Consider the following 19,646-nt stretch of genomic DNA (forward strand, 5'->3'; position numbering starts at 1 on the left):
TGAGGATAGGAGGCCCCTTGGTGCCACTAGGTTCTGTTGCATCTCTCCGCTCTTCTGGGCGGTCTCTCTCTCGATCTGTTCTTCTTTCTTCTCGTCTCGGTTCTACTCTGTCTCCGTCGCGACCTCTGTCTCCTTGACCTAAGCGGTTGTCACGTCTCCCCTTCACATACTTGTTCAGGCTTCCTGCTCTTACCAGTTGCTCTATCTCTCTCTTCAATTGATAGCACTCCTCTGTGTCGTGCCCATTCTCTTTGTGGAAGAGGCAGTATTTGTTAGGGTTCCGCTTCTCTGGTCCTGCTAGCATGGGTCGTGGCCAATGGAGTAAGTCACGGTCCTGGATCTGCATGAGTATCTGGGACCTGGTGGTGTTCAGTGGTGTGAACTCAGGGGTGCTTGCCCTCTCGCTTCTCTCTGGGCGGCGGTCTGTCCTCCTAGATGGGCGGTCGCTCTTCTCTTGTCGACGCTCTGTCCTCGACCTCTTACCCTCTTTGCGGTCATCAGGTGCTGACCTCTTGTTGTCTTGTGGCTTGGCTATTTTCGTTCTAGCTTGTAGTACCTCGGCCATATTTGCAAACTCGTTGCACCGCTCCAAGAGCTCTTTCATAGTCCTGGTCTCATGACGTGCCAGGTCCTTGATCAGGTCCAGATCCCTAATACCTCCTACTAGGGCTGCATGCTGTGTCTGGTCATCCAAGTCTCGAACCTCCAAGGACTCTTTGGTGAACCTGGTAACGTATTCCCTGAGAGATTCCCCAAGATTCTGTACCACGTTCAGTAGAGTGACGGTGATCTTCTTCTGCTTGACACTGCTTTGGAAGCGGGTGACGAACTGTTCGCATAGCTCTGCGAACGAGCCTATAGATCTCGGTCGTAGCCTGGAGAACCATGATGTGGCTGCTCCCTTGAGGGATGCCGGGAATGCCCGACAGGAGACCACGTCCGACCCCCCCATACAGCGTCATCATGCCATTAAAGTAGTTGATGTGGTCATTGGGGTCGGTGGTACCACTTGTAGAGTTCAAAGGTGGGTAGTCGAACACTGGAAGGTAGTGTGGTGACATGATCTCGCCGAGAAGGGGTGTTGCCCAGGTATGGAATGCGTCTCGCCTTTGGTCGCTTCTTCAACCCTTCCAGCTTCTCATCCAGGTCGCGGAGTCTTTGATCAAGCTCCTCGTCCCAGTGTATCGCCCCCCACGCCTGGCCGGACGTTCGCTGCACCCCGTTCACGCTCTCTCCTGGATGTCCCCTCCCGCCTTGAGTGTTGGTGGGATGGGGAATGCTCACGCCGTGATGAATCCTGTCGTGAAGGTGAGGGGCTTTCTTCTCTGTAGGTCCGGCTTCGTCGTGGTATGTGACTTTCTTCCATTCGTCCGTCGAACACAAACCTCCGGACCGATCTCTGCGGGCTAGACACCCTCGCCCTGGGTGTTGGCGTCCTCCCACGTTCTGATTGTGGCGAGAGGTCCCTTGTTCTCCTGGGATGCTGGGAAGGCTCCCCCCGCTGCGGAGTGGGGGTCGCTCGTCAAGCTAGTCTCTCTGATCTCACGCCCCTGGGAGATGATCTCCTAGGGTTCGGCTCTTGTCGAGGTACGGACTCCACCCTTGCTGATGGTGAAGTCCTTCGATGGTGAGACGTCGCACGCTGCGTCAAGTATTCTCGAAAGAGTCATTGTTCATCGAGGATTTGTCATTGCAGGTCGTTGATCTGACCCACAGTGGCTGGAGCATTGGGGTCAGGTGTCACCTCCACCACCACATCGTCGGCCTCGTCATTGTTGGGCTCGGCGATCACGAACTGGTCATTAAGGGGGATCTCTTCCTCCAGAGGGACATGGTCCTGGTCGTTGGCTCTACGGCGAGAGCACTCTGGGGGTGGTGATCCATTCCTTGCTCCGTTGTTGGTGGTGGTAGTCTTCCTTCGTGCCATTGAATGAGTATGGAAGCGAGCTAGTAGCTGTAATGGCTAGCGTCGTTCCCACAGACGGCGCCAATCTGTTGCGTCAAGAAATCGTCGAGCGGTCCTGCGAGTGCCGTCACCTGCAAGTGGACCAAAGGGGTCAACAGAGAGAACCGGTGTGGTCCCGGCCTAGGGCTCTCCGATGCCAAAGTTAGATCTCCTGGTGCAAACAGATGAATAGTGATTATTCAATATGAGTTTTGATGTCCCCGATGGGGTTGTGTACCTTGCCTTTTATAGTAGCATATGGCGGTGTGGAGAGTCCCAGTTTGATGGCGATTGTGCCGTTGAGTGGATAGAGGCCCTGGGCAACGGGGCTCTATCCTGATTGGCCATCTCCCCGTGGGAGGGAGTGTCCTGGTGGCATCAGGATCCTTGGTGGATAGATACCCGCGTGTGGTGATAACGTCCTTGGTGCTTGAATCCGTCTGGGTGACGTGACCTCTAAGCGGCGGTCCAGAGTCCTGATAGTGGCATGAGTCTTAGCGATACGATCGGATCGTAGATGGGTAGCCCCCACCTCACGTGCCCACGATGCTGTGCCTGGGTGGTGGCCGCGCCTGGGTGAGGCCGCGCCCTGATGTGTGGCCGCGCCTAGGTGAGGCCGCGCCCTGATGTGTGGCCGCGCCCGAGTGGTGGCTGCGCCTGGGTGAGGCCGCGCCCGGGTGCTGGGACCCGGTTCGTTCTCCTTGGCTATGGAATGGGTCACCTGTGACACGTGGCGATCGTTGATTGGCCCGGTGAATATTGGATGTATCAGAACCCTAGCCCAACGCTGAGTCCCCTTAGTTGGGCATAGGCCCAACCCGATCCTAACTCAGGGCCTGAAAAATCCAACCCTGACCCGCCCTCAGGGTCGGGCCGGGCTGACCCTGATTGGCCCTGATCATGGGGAGGGGGAAGAAAATGCATGGGCTATAATGGGCCGGGGAGAAAATTATCAAATTTATGTAAATTAATAATATAATAAAATATATTATATCACTTATTATTTTCATATATAATATATTATATAACAAAATGTGGATGACGTTTAAAGTTTATAATATAAATATTTTATACTATAACTTAAAACAGGGTCAGGCCGGACTGGGCCACGCTTAGCCTGAGACCTCAACCCTAACCCGACCCGACCCTGACTTAGGGCCAAAAATTTCCACCCCTGACCCGCCCTCAAAGCCAAATATCTCAGCCCAAACCCTATTCGGACTCAGGGCGGGTTCGGGCCGACAGGGCCAAACTTGCACCCCTAATACGGAGGATTGGAATTGTTTTACGGTATAGCTTAATTTCCACAAGTAGATGATGGGGTTGGTTGATGATACAACACAACACAGAGGACGAGACTCGAGAATGAGACATGGGTCATGATGGGTCATGGGTTTGGGACTTTGGGACTGTGGTGGGACAGGGAGGTCTCAAACTTTCAAACTTTCACCCCCCAAGAAGCTGTGGCCCCCTACAATTAATTAGTTTAAACCCTTTAATTAATTTGAATCTTTAATTTTGTTGGTTGAAATAAAAAACAAAATTGGATGATGGCCAACACAGCACAGCACATGCATTTGGGTTTTCTATCTCCTCACGTCTTAACAACTCAAAATTCATATCTCATGAAGTCATTTCCTCTCATCTCACGTCGCTTCTCCACTTCTCTTCCTAACAATTAATCCAAGAAGTTCTTATCTGGTTCATGAAGATCTGCCAATCCCATTATTATGGACCTTCACCTTTGCGCTTCTTCTACTCTCAAATAATGAAATAAAGCTTATCATTTTTTATGTTTTTTTGGTAAAACTCAAATAAAGCTTATCATGATCAGTCATGAGACATGACTCACTACTCAAGTCAAGAAGACGTGGGAACCTGATCCGTTAGTCTTCGAATTTAGATCATATAGATGCAACTAACGGCCTTAAAAAAAGTTTTAAATTCTTACCCAACCGTTGGAAATTGGATTAATCCTATATATGGGTCCCTCCCACTTCCTTAAATTATGAGAAGTTGAAAACCCCCCCCCCCCCCATTTTCAAAATTTTGATGGTTTATTAGTCTTATTATGATTTATGGTGAAGGAATTGAAGGACTATCTCTAATAAGTCTCAACTCATGAAAAGTGCAAACCACCACCACCACCACCACCACCTAAATCGTCATCACCATCCATACAATCGGTCGATGATGTGAGAGAAATGTATGCAACAATAGAACATGAACCCATGGTCTTATTATGATTTATGGTGAAGGAATTGAAGGACTATCTCTAATAAGTCTCAACTCATGAAAAGTGCAAACCACCACCACCACCACCCCACCTAAATCGTCATCACCATCCATACAATCGGTCGATGATGTGAGAGAAATGTATGCAACAATAGAACATGAACCCATGCGTGCAATATAAGTCTTATGAGATGCTCTAATAGTAATAATCTGTTCGAATACACTATCCGAGTGGGATGAGATTGTCATTTCTGCCCCTATGAGAAGAACCTATACACCTAACCGGATAGGGAACCTGAGCGGAGAAAAATTCGTAACCACACCCCCGATAAACAAAAAAAGCAGTATGAAAAACCCTTTTTTTCTTAATCCTTTCTGGGTTACTTTTCGAAAGGAGCTTACCATTAATAAGTATTTTTAAGTTGGAATTACGAATTTGACATTCGGGTTCCGACTTCTACAACGGACTATCCAGCCAGCAAATAGGCCCTGCGATTCCAAAGTCCAAAGATGATCGATCCAACCAACGGTCAGAGATGACAAATCATCAGGTTTCGCGTGGCTTAAAGTACACTGCCCAACCTGGGAAACCGTGGTAAGGGGATGATGTTCAGAATGGAGAGTGGAAAGAAAATTCAAAATTCAAAATAAAAAACCTGAGCAGTGATCCTGATTCCTGATAGATCAGGCGCAGTTTAAAACTTGAATTAATTAACTGAGCAGCTTCTCTCTCTAGTCTCTATTGGGTGGGTGGGTGGGTGGGTGGGTGGGTGGGGACTCAGAGAGTGGGCTGGCAGATCCGTGCCCATTCTGATTCTGTGAAACAGCAAAAGTGATACAATTATACTATACTGACATAGGTGGTGGGGTACGGGGTGGGGTTGCTTTCCTGTCAGCTGCTGTTTACTTTAAATAAATAATATTATTTGAAGGAAATATGTAGTCCAGGCTCTCTCTCTAGTCTCTACTAGCGTCTCTGCTTCGGATATTGCTCGTCTTCTTTTTGGCAAATGGCAAATGGCAAATTCGTGCTGCTATAGTATTCCCTCTTTTCGTATTTCTGACTACTTTCCAACACTTTTCTTTTCCTTCTCCTTAAAACATTAAAAAACAACGGGAGTAGAGAAGAAGCAAAACAAAGGAAGAAGAGATTAGAACAGAGAAGAAGAAGAAGAGCAAGCGACTACTGATATTCAGAAAAAAGAAGCAGAAGCAGCATCAGCTGCATTGCGAAGACCCGGAGCTTTCAAATGGGTCTGATGCCCACGACCAGACACCATAAAAGCGGAGGTGGTGGAGTCTCTACCAGATGGGTTTCTCTGTTATGCATTTCGAGTTTCATCTTGGGAGTGTTGGTCGTAGACAGGTTGGTTTTCTCTTCTTTCATTTATTTTTAAATTTTATTTCCCTGGCATTCTCCTAAGTTCTATCTTGTTCCTCTTCTGAAATGCATAAGATCTCTTCCGTAATAAAATAAAAATCTCTGAACCTGTTGATCTCTCCCTTTTATGACGATTCTAAAAATCTTTCATTTTACAAATTTTCTTCATTTACCTTCCATTAGTGGGCTTCTAGGTGTTGGAGAAATTGCTTCTCTTCACACAGACCTCAATGCAAGATGCAAATTTGACATAGTCTTTTGTCGGATTTTCGTCTATTTTGTGTTCTAAAGACTAATTTCTGGGTTTTGGGTTTTCATTTGGCTTGATTGAGCTAGATGCGTCTCAGGGCTTACGTCTTGTAGGTTTTCTTTTTTAGCTTATCTCTGTTTAGACGGCTGGCCAGCCAAGGATTTAGATTCCTGGATACTATGAGCTGTTATGAGCTGTTCACAATAGCTTTCTTTTATCCATCTCCCCCCCCCCCCCCCCCAAAAAAAAAAAAAAAAAAAAAAAACCAAATAACTCTCGGCATGAGATCTCTCGCCTCTTCCTTGAATGGACTCTGAGAGTTGTCAGAGCTGATTCATACGACTGTCACTGATGTAATTATGACCATCTTGGCCTCCAATAATATAATCAGTGAGACCTGAGACCCAATGTTCCGATGTTCATCGTGAGAGAAAGAGAGCCTAAATATACACAGCTGTGCATTGGTTAATCGTTTGTCAACTCAAGAGCAACTTGTCTCTAATCTGTTATATGCTGCAGACCTTTTACTTCAGATTCTTAAATCTGCCAAAGCGACTTAACTGGTAGCTGATAAATTATCAAGTATCTTAAATGCAAGACAAACTATTAATAAAGACGTTTTCCTTATTACCAATAAGATAGAAAATTTAAGAATTTTAAGTATCGGAGACTCCCTAGTAAACTCACTTCAATGGTTATTAACACCCACTCTATGGATATGGAGAAGCTTCAGAGAGGGGAAAAGTCTACATGTTTATCAAATGTCCCATCAAAAAGTCTGTCTAAATAAAGGATCATTTTTAGTGATCAGCCAATCCTAGCTAATCTTAAGGTGAAGATCAGCTAAGGATCGTCGATCTGATCCTTCAGTCCTTGCTATCGGAGATATATATATATATATATATAGAGAGAGAGAGAGAGAGACCATGTTGCAATCAGTTGTGAAATTTTAGCACTGCAACATCTGATGTAGTAAATGACGAAGTTCTCGACTGAAACAAATTCTAGCATGGCACTGGAGTGGCATGACTTGCCGAATGCTCAAAATAATGTTGGTCTGATGACCATCCCTGCTGGTTTCCATGACCCACTTGAGATTTGGAATGAGTACCTGAGAGTTCTGTGCTTTGAAGCAGCACATTTTGCAAGAAGTCTAGCCATTTGTTAATTTATAGGGAGTAATAACATGCTTAGTGTTAAATGATGACAAGCTTCCTTTCTACTTGAAGACATACATAATACTCTTCAACTGGCAGATTTTTTTTTTCAACCTAAGCATAAATGAGGCACTAAGTGGCAATATTTATTCACTAAACTAAGGATCTCTGGGAGGTCGTTCTCAGCCTTATCCTAACTAAATAGGGTCAGCTACATGGATCCTTGCAAAGGACTGGAAAAAAGTATTAAAACATCGGCAGAAACTCAGAAAAACCCAACTAAATGGGGTCGGCAACATGGATTGTTGTCCTCCAAACATCTTTAATCGAGGCCATGCTTGAGAGAAGACCCAAACTATGCATGTCTTTCTTCGCTACGTCCTACAGTCATTTTAGGTTTATCCCTAGCTCTTTTAAATCCTTTAATCTGAATCAGGTCACTCCTCCGTACTGGTGCATCCTGAGGCCTCCGTTGAACATGACCATGCCAAGATAATGCAGGGAGACATTAAAGTTATTTGAGGGTTTGAACATTTATGGACTATGGGAAGACATTTCATCAGTAGTGAAGGAACCCTCAGTAATGCTGAACACTGGAATATGTACTAACGTCAGCGCTCTTTCAAATTTACGTCAATACAGCAATGCCACATTGGGAAATTGCATGTTTAACCATAGGGGTTATATCTGGAAGAACAAGAATTAATTTCTTAATAGAAGAAATCCACTTATGGCCTTAGGCAGTTCATTGCAGTTCTGTTTTTATATGAAAACTTCTTTTTAAATGGACATTTGTTTTAGATGACAGCATATATTTACACTTGAGCAGTGATGAATACAGCATATTGTCACTCTTCTGCAGTTGTCTGGACAGTGAACATGTATCTGGAGGTTAGGATTAGATAGACGCTGCTAACACCATAGCTGTTTGCAAATGAATCTGGAGGTTAGGATGAACCCGAATATGGTGTGATAATGAAAATGGCCGTAATTGAACATGAAACTTTTTTTTCCTTCTTATTATCCTAAAAAATCTTTAGGATCTGAGAGGTTCAACATACTATGAGGGAAAGTGTGACGGAAAATGAAAAGATTAAAGGAACATAAATATGTGTAAAGTATGACTAATGAATGGAACTCTTCCCCCCTCCCCGTTTTATCATGATTTCTTATGTTCAGAAGATATTATTGACCTTGGTGATAAAGAGGAAATTATCTTTCTTCAGAGATAATAACTCCTCTCCAATGTCCGTCAGTGTTCTTTTCCAAGACAACTTTGGAGATAATTTCTTCTGTAACATTGAAAGATGTCAATATATGAGTCATTTGTTTTATCATTCCTTTCTATTTTAGGCTTAATGTCCTTCCAATAAGTCGAAGCATTGTTATCTACACCTCTTAATTTGTAATTTTTCAAAACCTTAACATCCAGTCAGCATTTCTATTCAAAACCATTTTTCCATTGATCCCAGTGAGCATCATACCTATGAAAGATCACATAAACAAATACCATGTCTGTCATGTGTTGTGTGTTTACTATCACTTCCCCTAACAAATAGTTTATTTGGCATCAGAAGCTCTCACAATTCCATGTTCCTGAATGCTCACCATCAGCATTTCATTCAGGTGTCATACGGCACCAAGTTCAAAAGTCTGTTGGAGGTGTTTTGGACCCCTGGCAAAGCCGAAATATTTCCCCAAAAAAGTACTCCAATTTTGAACACGGAAAAACTAAAAATTTCTTCAATTTTGCTCAAAATTTTGAAGTTTGCTTGCGCCACCCTTTGTATGCATCTCCCTTACTTTATTTGTTCATTAGGGTAGCTCAGTTGGAAAAGACCAACTCCTCATGCTATTTTCAACTCTCTTTGGGACCTACCTTTTTTTTTTTTTAAAATAGAGCCTGGTATTTGGAAAACTCATTCAAACTGTTCTGCTTTCCTAATAGACCTGATTTCTGTCTCTAAATGGTTGTTATAATGTAGACTATGTAATCACCAGAGTTTAGAATCACTTTGTCTTCCTTTTTTATCACTCTTGAGGAATGGCTATCTAGGCCAGTACGTAGACATTCTTTTCTGGAAATCATTGAGTAAAATTCTTTATTTGAATAAATTGATATATTACATGCCATTTTGTTAATGTAGTATTGATAGATTGAGTTTATCAAACTAGGTTTATTATATTATTGCGCTCACCTGTTTGCTATTCAAACCTTTCATCCATAATATAGTGACAAAATCGATGCATTAACCTGTTAAGTAGTAATCTTTTTGCAATCTTGCACCTGTAAAGGTGTTTATCATCACATACTTGTAACCTGTGTCACGCATTGGTGGATGCAACTTCATATCACAATTACATTTAGTTTTGTATTGATTAGGTCACCTACAATGTTTATTTTGGTTCACTAATTCCTAGACAGAGAAGTTTGCTTTCTCTGGTCTTGTTAAAATACTCATATTTTCAGTTTGTTTGTTGTTTTCTATGTTTCATAACTTTGGATTGACCGTTTACGTCTATTTTTACAGGTTATGGGGTACTCCTGATACAATTAAACCAGATAACGAAGGTTCATCTGTGGAAAAGCGTCAAGAGCATGACCCTGGACTGGTAGTTAATTGTGAAAAAAAGGCAAGTGAAAAAGAAAATGTTGTAAGTAAATGGCTTCTCCCTTCTCTGTTTATATAATTTACATTTGGAAATAATTTTCTTTGCATTGTTTCAGGACTCTTCTCTTCATGCAGGAGACATCCTCGCTCAAGTTTCCCAGACACATGATGTAATCATGTACTTTCTATATTCTTCTTGAGTACTGTTACGAGTATCTAGAATATCCCTGCAATTTATCTCTTTTTTACTTCATATTCATTTTATTTCTTCTTGACTTGATTAACATGAAAAAGGGAAGACAAAGGAAGAACACAAGGCAACTTGGTCTGAGTTTATTCAGATGATTTATATGACACATCATGGCATAATGCTTTCAGGAATTTAGATAAGACGATCTCCTCCCTGGAGATGCAGCTAGCTGCAGCTAGAGCTGCCAAAACAGGCGATGAGGAAGGATCTCCAATGGTTATAAAACCAGGAGTTGAGCAACTGGAGCGCCAAAAGGTGTTTTACGTTATGGGAATCATTACTGCATTCAGCAGCAGAAAGCGCCGTGATTCAATCAGAGAAACTTGGATGCCCCAAGGTATGATGCTTAAATTATTACCTATTCAATTGTACATGCATTAGAGAATTATAAAATGTACTGATATTATCTATTTTCTGATATTTTCCTCTTATCATTTCTTGCCAGGAGATGAACTAAGAAGGTTGGAGAAAGAGAAGGGAATTGTTATCCGGTTTGTTATTGGCCACAGGTAAGATAGCTCCGATTGCTTATGATTTGTTGCTTATCTCAGGGCCATAGCATTGACAGATATGGTGGTTTGCTTTTCTTATCTTTAGTGCAACCCCGGGTGGGGTTTTGGATCGTGCTATTGATGCAGAAGATGAGCAACATCAGGATTTTTTGAGACTGGTTTGTTAATCCTTCAGTTGCTAAGGATTATTAAGTTGGAAATTTCCTTCATATCTTTCTGTTTCTGCATCAGATATGTGAAACTTGTTATTCAGAGTTAGGATCATATTCTTTGTAGAACCACGTGGAGGGGTACCATGAATTGTCTTCAAAAACTCAAATATACTTTTCAACAGCCGTTGCGAAATGGGATGCTGATTTTTACATTAAGGTTGATGATGATGTGCACGTCAATCCTGGTTAGTGGATCTGCATCGCTCTTTGATTGAGTGCTACTTATAAACCACCATAGGTTTCAAATGACAGCATTATGCAACAGGTATGATTGCTTCAACTTTGGCACATCATAGGTCGAAACCACGTGTTTACATTGGTTGTATGAAGTCTGGCCCTGTTCTGGCGCAAAAGTAAGAGCCTAGAATCTCGTCTTTCTGATGTAGAGACATGTATCTAGATATTACTATATTTATTGCTTATCTTTGTGCTTCTACAGATGTTCCAAATACAACTATTTATATGTTCTGCAGGGGGGTCAAGTACCATGAACCAGAATACTGGAAATTTGGTGAGGAGGGAAATAAATATTTTAGACACGCAACAGGACAATTGTATGCAATCTCCAAAGATTTGGCCACCTATATTTCAGTTAATCGGTAAGTTCATAGATGATGGCTTGATTTTCTTTTCATGTGTGGTCTTATCATTTTTTTCGTATTCATGGTGTTCTTTATTCCAGGCACGCTCTTCACAAGTATGCAAATGAAGATGTTTCTCTGGGTTCTTGGTTCATTGGTCTAGATGTTGAGCATGTTGATGATCGGAGTCTATGCTGTGGAACTCCCCCAGGTAGTGCTTGTTGGAACATATTTTGTATTTCCTTCTTATTTCTTCTTCTCAGTATCTCCTCAATATGATTGTTTCAGGCAATTGATTGAAAGTGAATTTGCAAGAGGTCGTCTTTAATATCTGAGTCATGTCTTTACATGTTCTAAACGTATATATGCAGTGACAAGTTCTCTAGTTAATATAATAATTTTGTTTAAGATATCAACAGATCCTAGCTAACATATAGCATACTGAGATCACACTGGCAGGCTTTGGATACTTTACTTTCTCATCAAGACTTCTGCTAGATTCCTTGATTGACCCATCTGTGCTGTGGTCATAATGTTATAATTCATGCCATCATGTCCCTATTGTCGTTATGTGTTTGTTGAGTTGACTTTTGGCCAAGTATGGCATTAAGAGACCAAGATTTTTACCACCTAAAATAGTTTTCCTTGAGCCAGTACCATAGTATGAATGATATCTAAATACTTTGAGATATTTACTAGAAAACCTCGACCCTAGGAACAGTCAGGAAGAAAGACTTGCGACCTGATGGAGGTTTCTAACTCACAACCCTAGCATTTCCCTCTCCTTCGTTCCCTTCTGCCTTCCTTTTTAAAGAACCTTGGGATCATCATGCAAAGAAAATCCAACCTAGCATACAATCTTACATGGTTTTCAGCCTTACTTCAGAAGACAACTTTCTAAGACAAGTTATCAATTTCTAGCTGCGAAGAAAACTTGTGGACCTAATCTAGTACTGAAAATAGAAAACTTGAAAATCACATTATTGTTCATGAAGAGGTTTGAGCTGTAAGACGTGAGTATTTGGTTACCTTCTCGGTGGACATGCCTTAATCTCACTCCAACCTGCAAGATCCACCTTACAAGTTTAGACAGTTACTAGCTTTAATCTCACTCCAAGCTGCACGATCCACCTTACAAGTTTAGGCAGTTACTTGTAAACAGCAGTGTGGTTGTTTTTCTAATTCAGTATTCATCTTTCATTACTGGAACAAGGATACTTCAACAAAATTAAATCTATTATTAAGCCTCCTTCACTACTGGACCAAGGATAGTTTAACAAAATTAAATCTATTATTAAGCCTCCTTCACTACTGGCACAAGGATACTTCATCAAATCCACTTTGATTGTATATGTTGCTTGCATGATTGGTTTTTGAATGGTAGGCATATCAAAGATTCTTGATGACCAATACTACAAGGGAGTACAATCTCACAGTAGACTAATAGATGATATAGGTATAAGAACCTCTTATTGAAACAGATTTTAGTGTGGGATACCAGTCTTCTAATATGGGGATATCAATCTTCTGAAGTTTTTCAGACTCTATCTTGAATGACTTTCCTAATAAAAGCTGCAATCTTTGTGGGAAGCAGTTATGTTCCTAATGTTTTCACCTCACTGGCAGTGTGGCTGTTTATGTGATATAAGATGTGTTTTGAGTAGAATGGTAAACCCAATACCATCACCTGGAAAATATCCTGTACCTGTAAAATCTGGTTCTTGATCCTTTTTACCAAATGCATGAGAGGAAACCTGTTCAACCAAACAATCTGGTTCTTGATCCTTTTTACCAAATGCATGAGAGGAAACCTGTTCAACCAAACATCAGACAAAGACCACCTAGGAGGCTAGGACCCTTATCCAACAGTCATTTGTTGGCATACCATAGCAGATATATTCCCTAGAAATGCAATTACTTGCATCAACTAGATACCAGTGCAAACTTCGAAAGTTCTGATTAGTGAAATTGATTCACCCCCATTCTGTATCATGCAAATCTTGCATAAAAAATTTACGAAGTCCAAAAGCCACTTTCATTTGTTCTCCCATTGAATCCAGAGTTTTTTACTTTATATAAGGTTTTTTGGCATACCATAATAGGATGGTGTTTGTTTCCGCTATTTTCCTCTGCCATAAGAAAATAAACCATTGCTCTCGGGGGAACAAGCTCAAGAGGCTGCGTGTGTCCCTTTGAGTTTTAATATTTCTGCTACTATAGAATACAGATTGGAAATTTAAAACTTCAAATAGACCATGTATGTGTTTCATGTTGTTACTACAAAGGACACACGCAGGTCTCTTCTCTGATTTTGGCAGCGAATATCTACACAATGATGTGAAGAACTGAGAAATGAGGCTGCCAAGACACTCAGCGTATTTCCATTGTAAAGGAGTCACTGCAGATTTCTCCTCTTATTACCGTTACAATAGGACTATCTTGATTTGTTATCAAGCTTGTGATGTGTAAACTTTTGTTGGCTATTCTCGTCTCCTTTAATAGGGTATCTTTCCAGGCAATTTTTATTCTCTCTCTCTCTCTCTCTCTCTCTCTCTCTCACTCTATAACTTGGGTGTTTCGCTTTGCTTTTGCTTTTTACAGATTGTGAGTGGAAGGCACAAGCAGGCAACCCTTGTGCTGCATCATTTGATTGGAGCTGCAGTGGCATTTGCAAATCTGTGGAAAGGATGGAGGAGGTACATCAACGCTGCGGTGAAGGTGATGGAGCAATCTGGCATGCAAACTTCTGAAAGTTGATCACTCCATTTGCATCCCTTGTAAAATACTTGTAGATGTATTTGTGACCAAAGTCTGCTTTCAAATGTGCCATCTACCCGATTTTGCATAGTAATATTTATGGGGTAGAAGACCTACAATTTTACTGAAAGTTAGTCTTACAGACGGTTAAAATGACGAAAGTTACGTGAAAGAGCTTAAAATCTGACCCAGGTTCACAGTGTAACATGTGGAAATTGAAAAGCCTTCTTTTTTTTATCCATTGTTTGAGAAATAGGGAAAATAGATTAGATCTACGGGATAAAAAAAATTTTAATTACAAAATAAGATGGATTTTTTTTTTCTTGTAAACATATTTGTTTTGTAATTATTATTCTTTTAAAATCGGCATTGTCAACCGATACTTGATTGATTCTGGATCAGTAACCAATCCAACCAGCAACAATACAGAGGGCAGATCTCTCATATGATTTTGGTTTTAAAATCTTCAGATTCTTACAAATTTGTAGATCTACACACCGAATCCACCCTCTTCATTCATGTGGATTTTAACATTCTGTGCCCTTTTTTTTTTTTTTTTTTTTATGGTTCCTGCAATAATTTTTGTTATTTAGTAGGTTAGATGCAATCTATGTGTTGTTTTGCTATCATTTGAATAAAATTTGGGGAATTTTTTAAATAAAAAAGTCATATTCACAATATATATATATTTATTTATTTATTTATTTTTATTTTTATTAAAAAAGGGTCAAAGCATAGCTAGACAGGAAATTTTTCTTTATTACTAGAAAAAAAATATAGCAAATATGGAAACCGATATTAACAGCCAATTTTTTTGGGGAGGGGAATCACATCAGATTGAGAATACAAGAATAAAAGGGTGGTGCTATTTCCTTGGCTGAAGCCGTGTGAGCTCATGAAATACACACGCCCAGTTTTGATATGTGGCACTTGTAGCCCTTGTAATGAGAGCTGTAGCCAATAAAATACGGATTGAGGTGATGTACCTGTAAGGTTGTAACGTGAGAAGTGGGCTCCCTGCATAACCCACTCCTTGGCATTATGAGGCCCAACTGGTCTTTGAATTATCAGTGGCTTGTGTTTTTCTGTCTCATCTGGGTTCTATATTGAGCTAAGCCATGCCTTTACTTTGGAGTGCTTGTGTTTGTTAACCTTTTACATGATAAATTATCGTCTTACTCCCACCTCATTTTCTTCCCATCCCCATCTCTCACTTGTTATAATTCTCTTAGATGGACATTCCCCAACTATTATTGAATTTTTAAGCACAACCACAATTGTCAGATTGCTATCCAAAAACACAATTGCTCTTAAGATATGTTAATAAGATGGCAATTAGGCCAATGGAGATGCTATGTCAGTTGCATACGAGTGACTCCTATAGCAAGGTTGAATTAACAGCCATGGAACACACGGGCTTTCTGCTGGCAATAGTTTTAAATTGGGTTTAGCATTTCATTTTACATGAATCCTTGCTGGCAGCCACACAAAGATTTAACTGCCACACCCATGAAGCAAAGGGAACCTTATCTTGGTTGGTGCAGCAGTGATGACCTCTGCGTGCATCGCAATTGAGGATCTGCTCTTCTAAGGTCTTACGTCTAACGTGATAAAGATTCACCACTGGACATTGAAAAGCATTTTCCTGGAAAAGAGAATTAAAATTGTTGGCAATCTAATTGCGCCAAGATAGAACAGAAAAATTCATAGTCAATTCGAGTTTGATCCAACAAAAGATGACACAATATCCTGACCTCACTTGTTAAATCCAGTTTTTCAGGCCATGCAGATCTCCTTGGGGAAAATTCAGTCTTTCTGCCTTGATTTGCAAATAGCCTGTTAGCTGGTGCAGTGCACCTGGTTTGTTGGTTTTTTCGTTTTAGTGAGCATTTCATGTTGATCTATGTCCATTTTAACAGCTTAAATGCATCCATTTCCAGGAAGTCTTCAACATGTATACTAGAGACTACTGCTGCTTGGAAGGTGCACCCCCTGTTCCTTCATGCTCGCTGAAATGCCTTGTACATGAAAAACAGGTGAGTTACTGTTGGCCGGTTTCCTTGGTGACCTAGAGAACTGTGACCTAAAAGACATCATAATCGACACCAATAAGACCCTAGATTATAACCATGAAGAAAGGAGATCATGAGAAATAAAAGCTTCATAACTGTCAGATACTTGCCTCTTTTTAGGAACTTGGCTTCCAATAACTGGTGTCTCCTTCCGAAGTTCCTCTCTAGCATTCTGATGAACCCAGCAGGCAGATATTACTATCAAAGCCCATGATACAAAATATATACACCATCTAATGACATGCCACTATGACTTGATAATTAAATCTCAACCTCGAACACCGACGTCAAAAGATGCCAGATTAAATGCTTTCAAACATGGTAAAACTCATATACAGATGAACTATATTCATGTTGAACTATCCACGGGCATCTCAGCACAATCACAGACTGATAGATATTGTGTCACTTCAGAGTAAAAAGGGCAAGCAGAAAATTATTTGCAGTGAAAAGAAGGAATGAATTTCACAGGAAGATATGGCCACAGAGTGGAGTGAATAGATGAGATCGGTAAAGCTGATCCCAATTTCGAACAAACCTGAATAGGTCTGAGTTCAATAGGTGAAATCCTAGAAATAGCAACTTTTCTTCTTTTTGTTTACCCTGTTTTTATTTAATCTGTAGGAGAAGATGCAGTATAAATTAAGAATTTTTTTTGGGTCTAACAGTATAAATTAAGATTACACTAATGTGGTTCACACAAGACCAAGGGGAAAATAAGAAAATAATGCAGCCAGTAAAACACCGCCGCTTGATCTGGTAGATGTTGCACTAATCGGGATTGAGAATCACTATGACCCGTGATGCGGAACCCGGGTCACAAAACACTGTTGGGTTCGCTTATTCCCATCCAAGTGTTAAATAGCTCAACAATTAAAGGTAATGCCAAAATTGTAAATAAACTGAAGTTGCAAAAGGGGTATAGCAATCTGGTAATTAGCGTGAACAGTAACAGGTTCCTTGGGAAGTGACGAAAAGGACCTTGGGGACAGTTGGGAATTGGGATATAAAAGGAGGGTAATTCTGAGAATTAATAAGAGGAGAAAATAAATAAAGGAATTAAGGCTAGGAGGGCTTAATCATAAATCAAAGGAAATATACAACAACTCAGCCTTGGGGATTTCTTCTTCCTCTCGATAGGGCACCAAGCGGTAGACCAGGAGCAATTCGAGGGTGAGACTCCATTGTCACTGCACTATTCAATGTGACATTTGGGTTGATCACTCCAAGTGGTAGACCAGGAGCAATTCGAGGGTTAGAACTCCACTGTCACTGCACTATTCAATGTGACATTTGAGTTGAACACTCCTTTGTCCCAGATGTTTGAAGTCCAAAAGGAGTTCTCCCCAAAGATAGGGCAACAGAGGAGGGAGAACCAACAACCTGAAACTTCGCTTGATGGCAACTCGCAGAACCAGTGGGGAATCCTGGTTCGTTATCACAGCAGAGGAGTCGTTTGGGACTGAAGTCCTCAGATTCCAGCCGCCTGGGGAAACAATTTGGTTCCCAGAATTTCAAACCGATAGAATCAGAAACCAGGGAGTCTCAATATACCATCAACAATCAGGGAAACAAGGGTGATAGTAACATACTAGAGAAGAAGGGAGAAGAGAATAGAGCAGGGGGAGAAAATAAGAGGAAGACGAATCCATAAACAGGGATCGAACGGAGAAGAACAAGAATGACCAGTCACGCTCTAACAGCAGGTAAACGCAGCTAAACTCCATGTAATTCATTCCAATCTAAAACTCAATTGTTGGGTACATGCACTTTTATAGAACTAAATAAAACAGTCCTATTCCTATCCTGAAACTGAAAGTAAACAGTAACTCTAATTCTATCTATGACACCATTGGTGGAAATAAAGAAAAGGAAATTATAACTTACAAAAACAAAAAAACAGATTTCCTAATTTGTCTAGTGTACACTACATCAGCTCTCCAGGTCTTAATAGAACTCGACTCCGTCGAGTTGGATCCTGAACCCAAGATACCCCTGGGGTGACACGTATCTTGAAGTAGACAATTAAAGTACAACTCCTCCATGAGTGGGGAGGAGAGAGTGATCCATAATTGGAGAAGGAGAAAATGGTTGTCATTGTGGCATATCCTTCAATGCATGAGGCAACATTAGAAATGTACGCCCTCCTTGTTTTGCTTTTATGATGTTTCATACGCAATTGTAGAGAATATCAACATGTCACTGCCAAACTCGCCCTACCAGAATATTATTGTGCGCCAATGAGGTGACTAAGCAAGGCACATTGTACTGTAATGGCTCAAACTGTAAGTGTACTTGAACTGTTGCAGTGGTCTTTTCTCGAGTTGTAGGCCCAAAACCTCGCACGTGAATCTTCTTGAAGATTTGTTTCTGTGGAAAGTTGTGTGCTCAAACTAAATCAACAAAAAGATAAAATTGAATTCTGCCCTGTATCAACGACTGTATGAACATCTGTAGAACCAACACCATGCAAGAGAATACCGTTCTGTCTAAAGAGGGGATCAACTAGTCTGTTTGAGAATGACGTAAGACTAGCGGAGTGAGCTTCAACTTCATCATCGTCAGGAACATCACCTGGGTCAACATTTTAGACGAGAGGAAGACCATCATTAATCTCCACATCCTCCTAGTTCATACCAGCCAACAAATGCTCCAACAACTCAACCATAATCAAGGGATAGGTACATTTAGGACAGTTACTGATGAAGTGCCCTTTCTCCGCATAATTATGGAATACAATGCTTTTCAACCAATCATTGCCTAACTTCCAGCTTCCATTCTTCCAGTCTACGGGACTCAGGAACTTCTTTTCTTCAATATGTGGTAGAGGCCTATAAACTGAAGGAGTTTGAAGCATATTCTTCAAATAATTGTACTTCTCTTAAGTTGTCTTAGCATGAACTGTTGCCACATCAATAGACCTGAAATTAGTGTTAGCCATGTCGAATCTTAGTACTTAGCCCGCTAATATATATTTCATAACCCGTTTCTGGTTTGTCTCCTGAAGTTGGCACCTCAAAGATAATTTTTGGAATTCTATCATGTAGGTATGCACATCCTTAATACCTTGCTGAAAATTGAGCACTTTGTGAAATAGTGCCTTCTCGTAATTAGGAGGAATGAACTTCTCGTTCAGGATTTGCTTCATGACCACCCAATTAGTAATGGGTCCAACTCGCCTGATAATCCTCGAATGTAGTACATCATCCCACCATGAACATGCATACCCAATAAACAGTGGAACTTGGTAATCTTCCTCCTTTTGGTGATGACTCTTTGAATTTGCCTATTGCTGTCCGGAAAGGGAAGAGTTGTACCCAACATCCTATAGCTCATGTTGGGTCTTATGATTCCCTCTCTCCTTCCTATCGTGCTTGTGTATCTTCGTTGTCATCTATTTCTATTCCCCAGTCTTGGCAAGATGCAATGGCAGATTCGAGATGGAAAGAGGCTATGATAGAGGAGATGAGAGCCTTTGGAAAGAATGATACATGAGACCTTGTCTCTCTTCCTCCAGGCAAGACACAGTGAAACAAAAGGCTGAAGGAAGAGTGGATCGATACAAAGCCAGACTAGTTGCAAAAGGGCTCACCCAAACATACGGGATTGCTACCAAGAGACTTTTGCACCTGTTGCAAAACTGAACACTGTTCAAGTTATCCTTTCATGTGCTATTAATTTG

The 19,646-nt window shown here is 41.1% G+C and overlaps 2 protein-coding genes across 5 annotated transcripts in view; one reads left to right on the forward strand and one right to left on the reverse strand.

The window, feature by feature from the left end:
* Positions 1-5,326: 5,326 nt before the first annotated feature.
* LOC122648957 (beta-1,6-galactosyltransferase GALT31A) lies at positions 5,327-13,980 on the forward strand. The gene is made up of 11 exons (XM_043842288.1): positions 5,327-5,546; positions 9,500-9,602; positions 9,697-9,758; positions 9,959-10,167; positions 10,276-10,339; positions 10,428-10,500; positions 10,619-10,739; positions 10,820-10,907; positions 11,028-11,153; positions 11,237-11,346; positions 13,737-13,980. The coding sequence occupies exons 1-11, from the start codon at positions 5,431-5,433 to the stop codon at positions 13,883-13,885; spliced, it is 1,221 nt and encodes a 406-aa protein (XP_043698223.1). The 5' UTR covers positions 5,327-5,430; the 3' UTR covers positions 13,886-13,980.
* A 1,536-nt stretch (positions 13,981-15,516) lies between these two features.
* LOC122648848 overlaps positions 15,517-19,646 on the reverse strand; it is a 44,184-nt gene continuing 40,054 nt past the window's right edge. The window contains exons 2-3 of one of the 4 annotated variants that reach the window (XM_043842118.1): positions 16,075-16,136; positions 15,517-15,968 (exon numbers count right to left, since the gene is read on the reverse strand). In XM_043842118.1, the coding sequence (XP_043698053.1) occupies positions 15,893-15,968; positions 16,075-16,136 (138 nt within the window). In that variant the 3' untranslated portion in view covers positions 15,517-15,892. Of the gene's footprint in view, positions 15,976-16,074; positions 16,146-19,646 lie in introns of all 4 variants that reach the window. The other 3 variants (XM_043842115.1, XM_043842117.1, XM_043842114.1) reach the window with 3 other exon arrangements.

This window comes from Telopea speciosissima, chromosome 1 (assembly GCF_018873765.1).
Source record: "Telopea speciosissima isolate NSW1024214 ecotype Mountain lineage chromosome 1, Tspe_v1, whole genome shotgun sequence".
Lineage (NCBI taxonomy): Eukaryota > Viridiplantae > Streptophyta > Magnoliopsida > Proteales > Proteaceae > Telopea > Telopea speciosissima.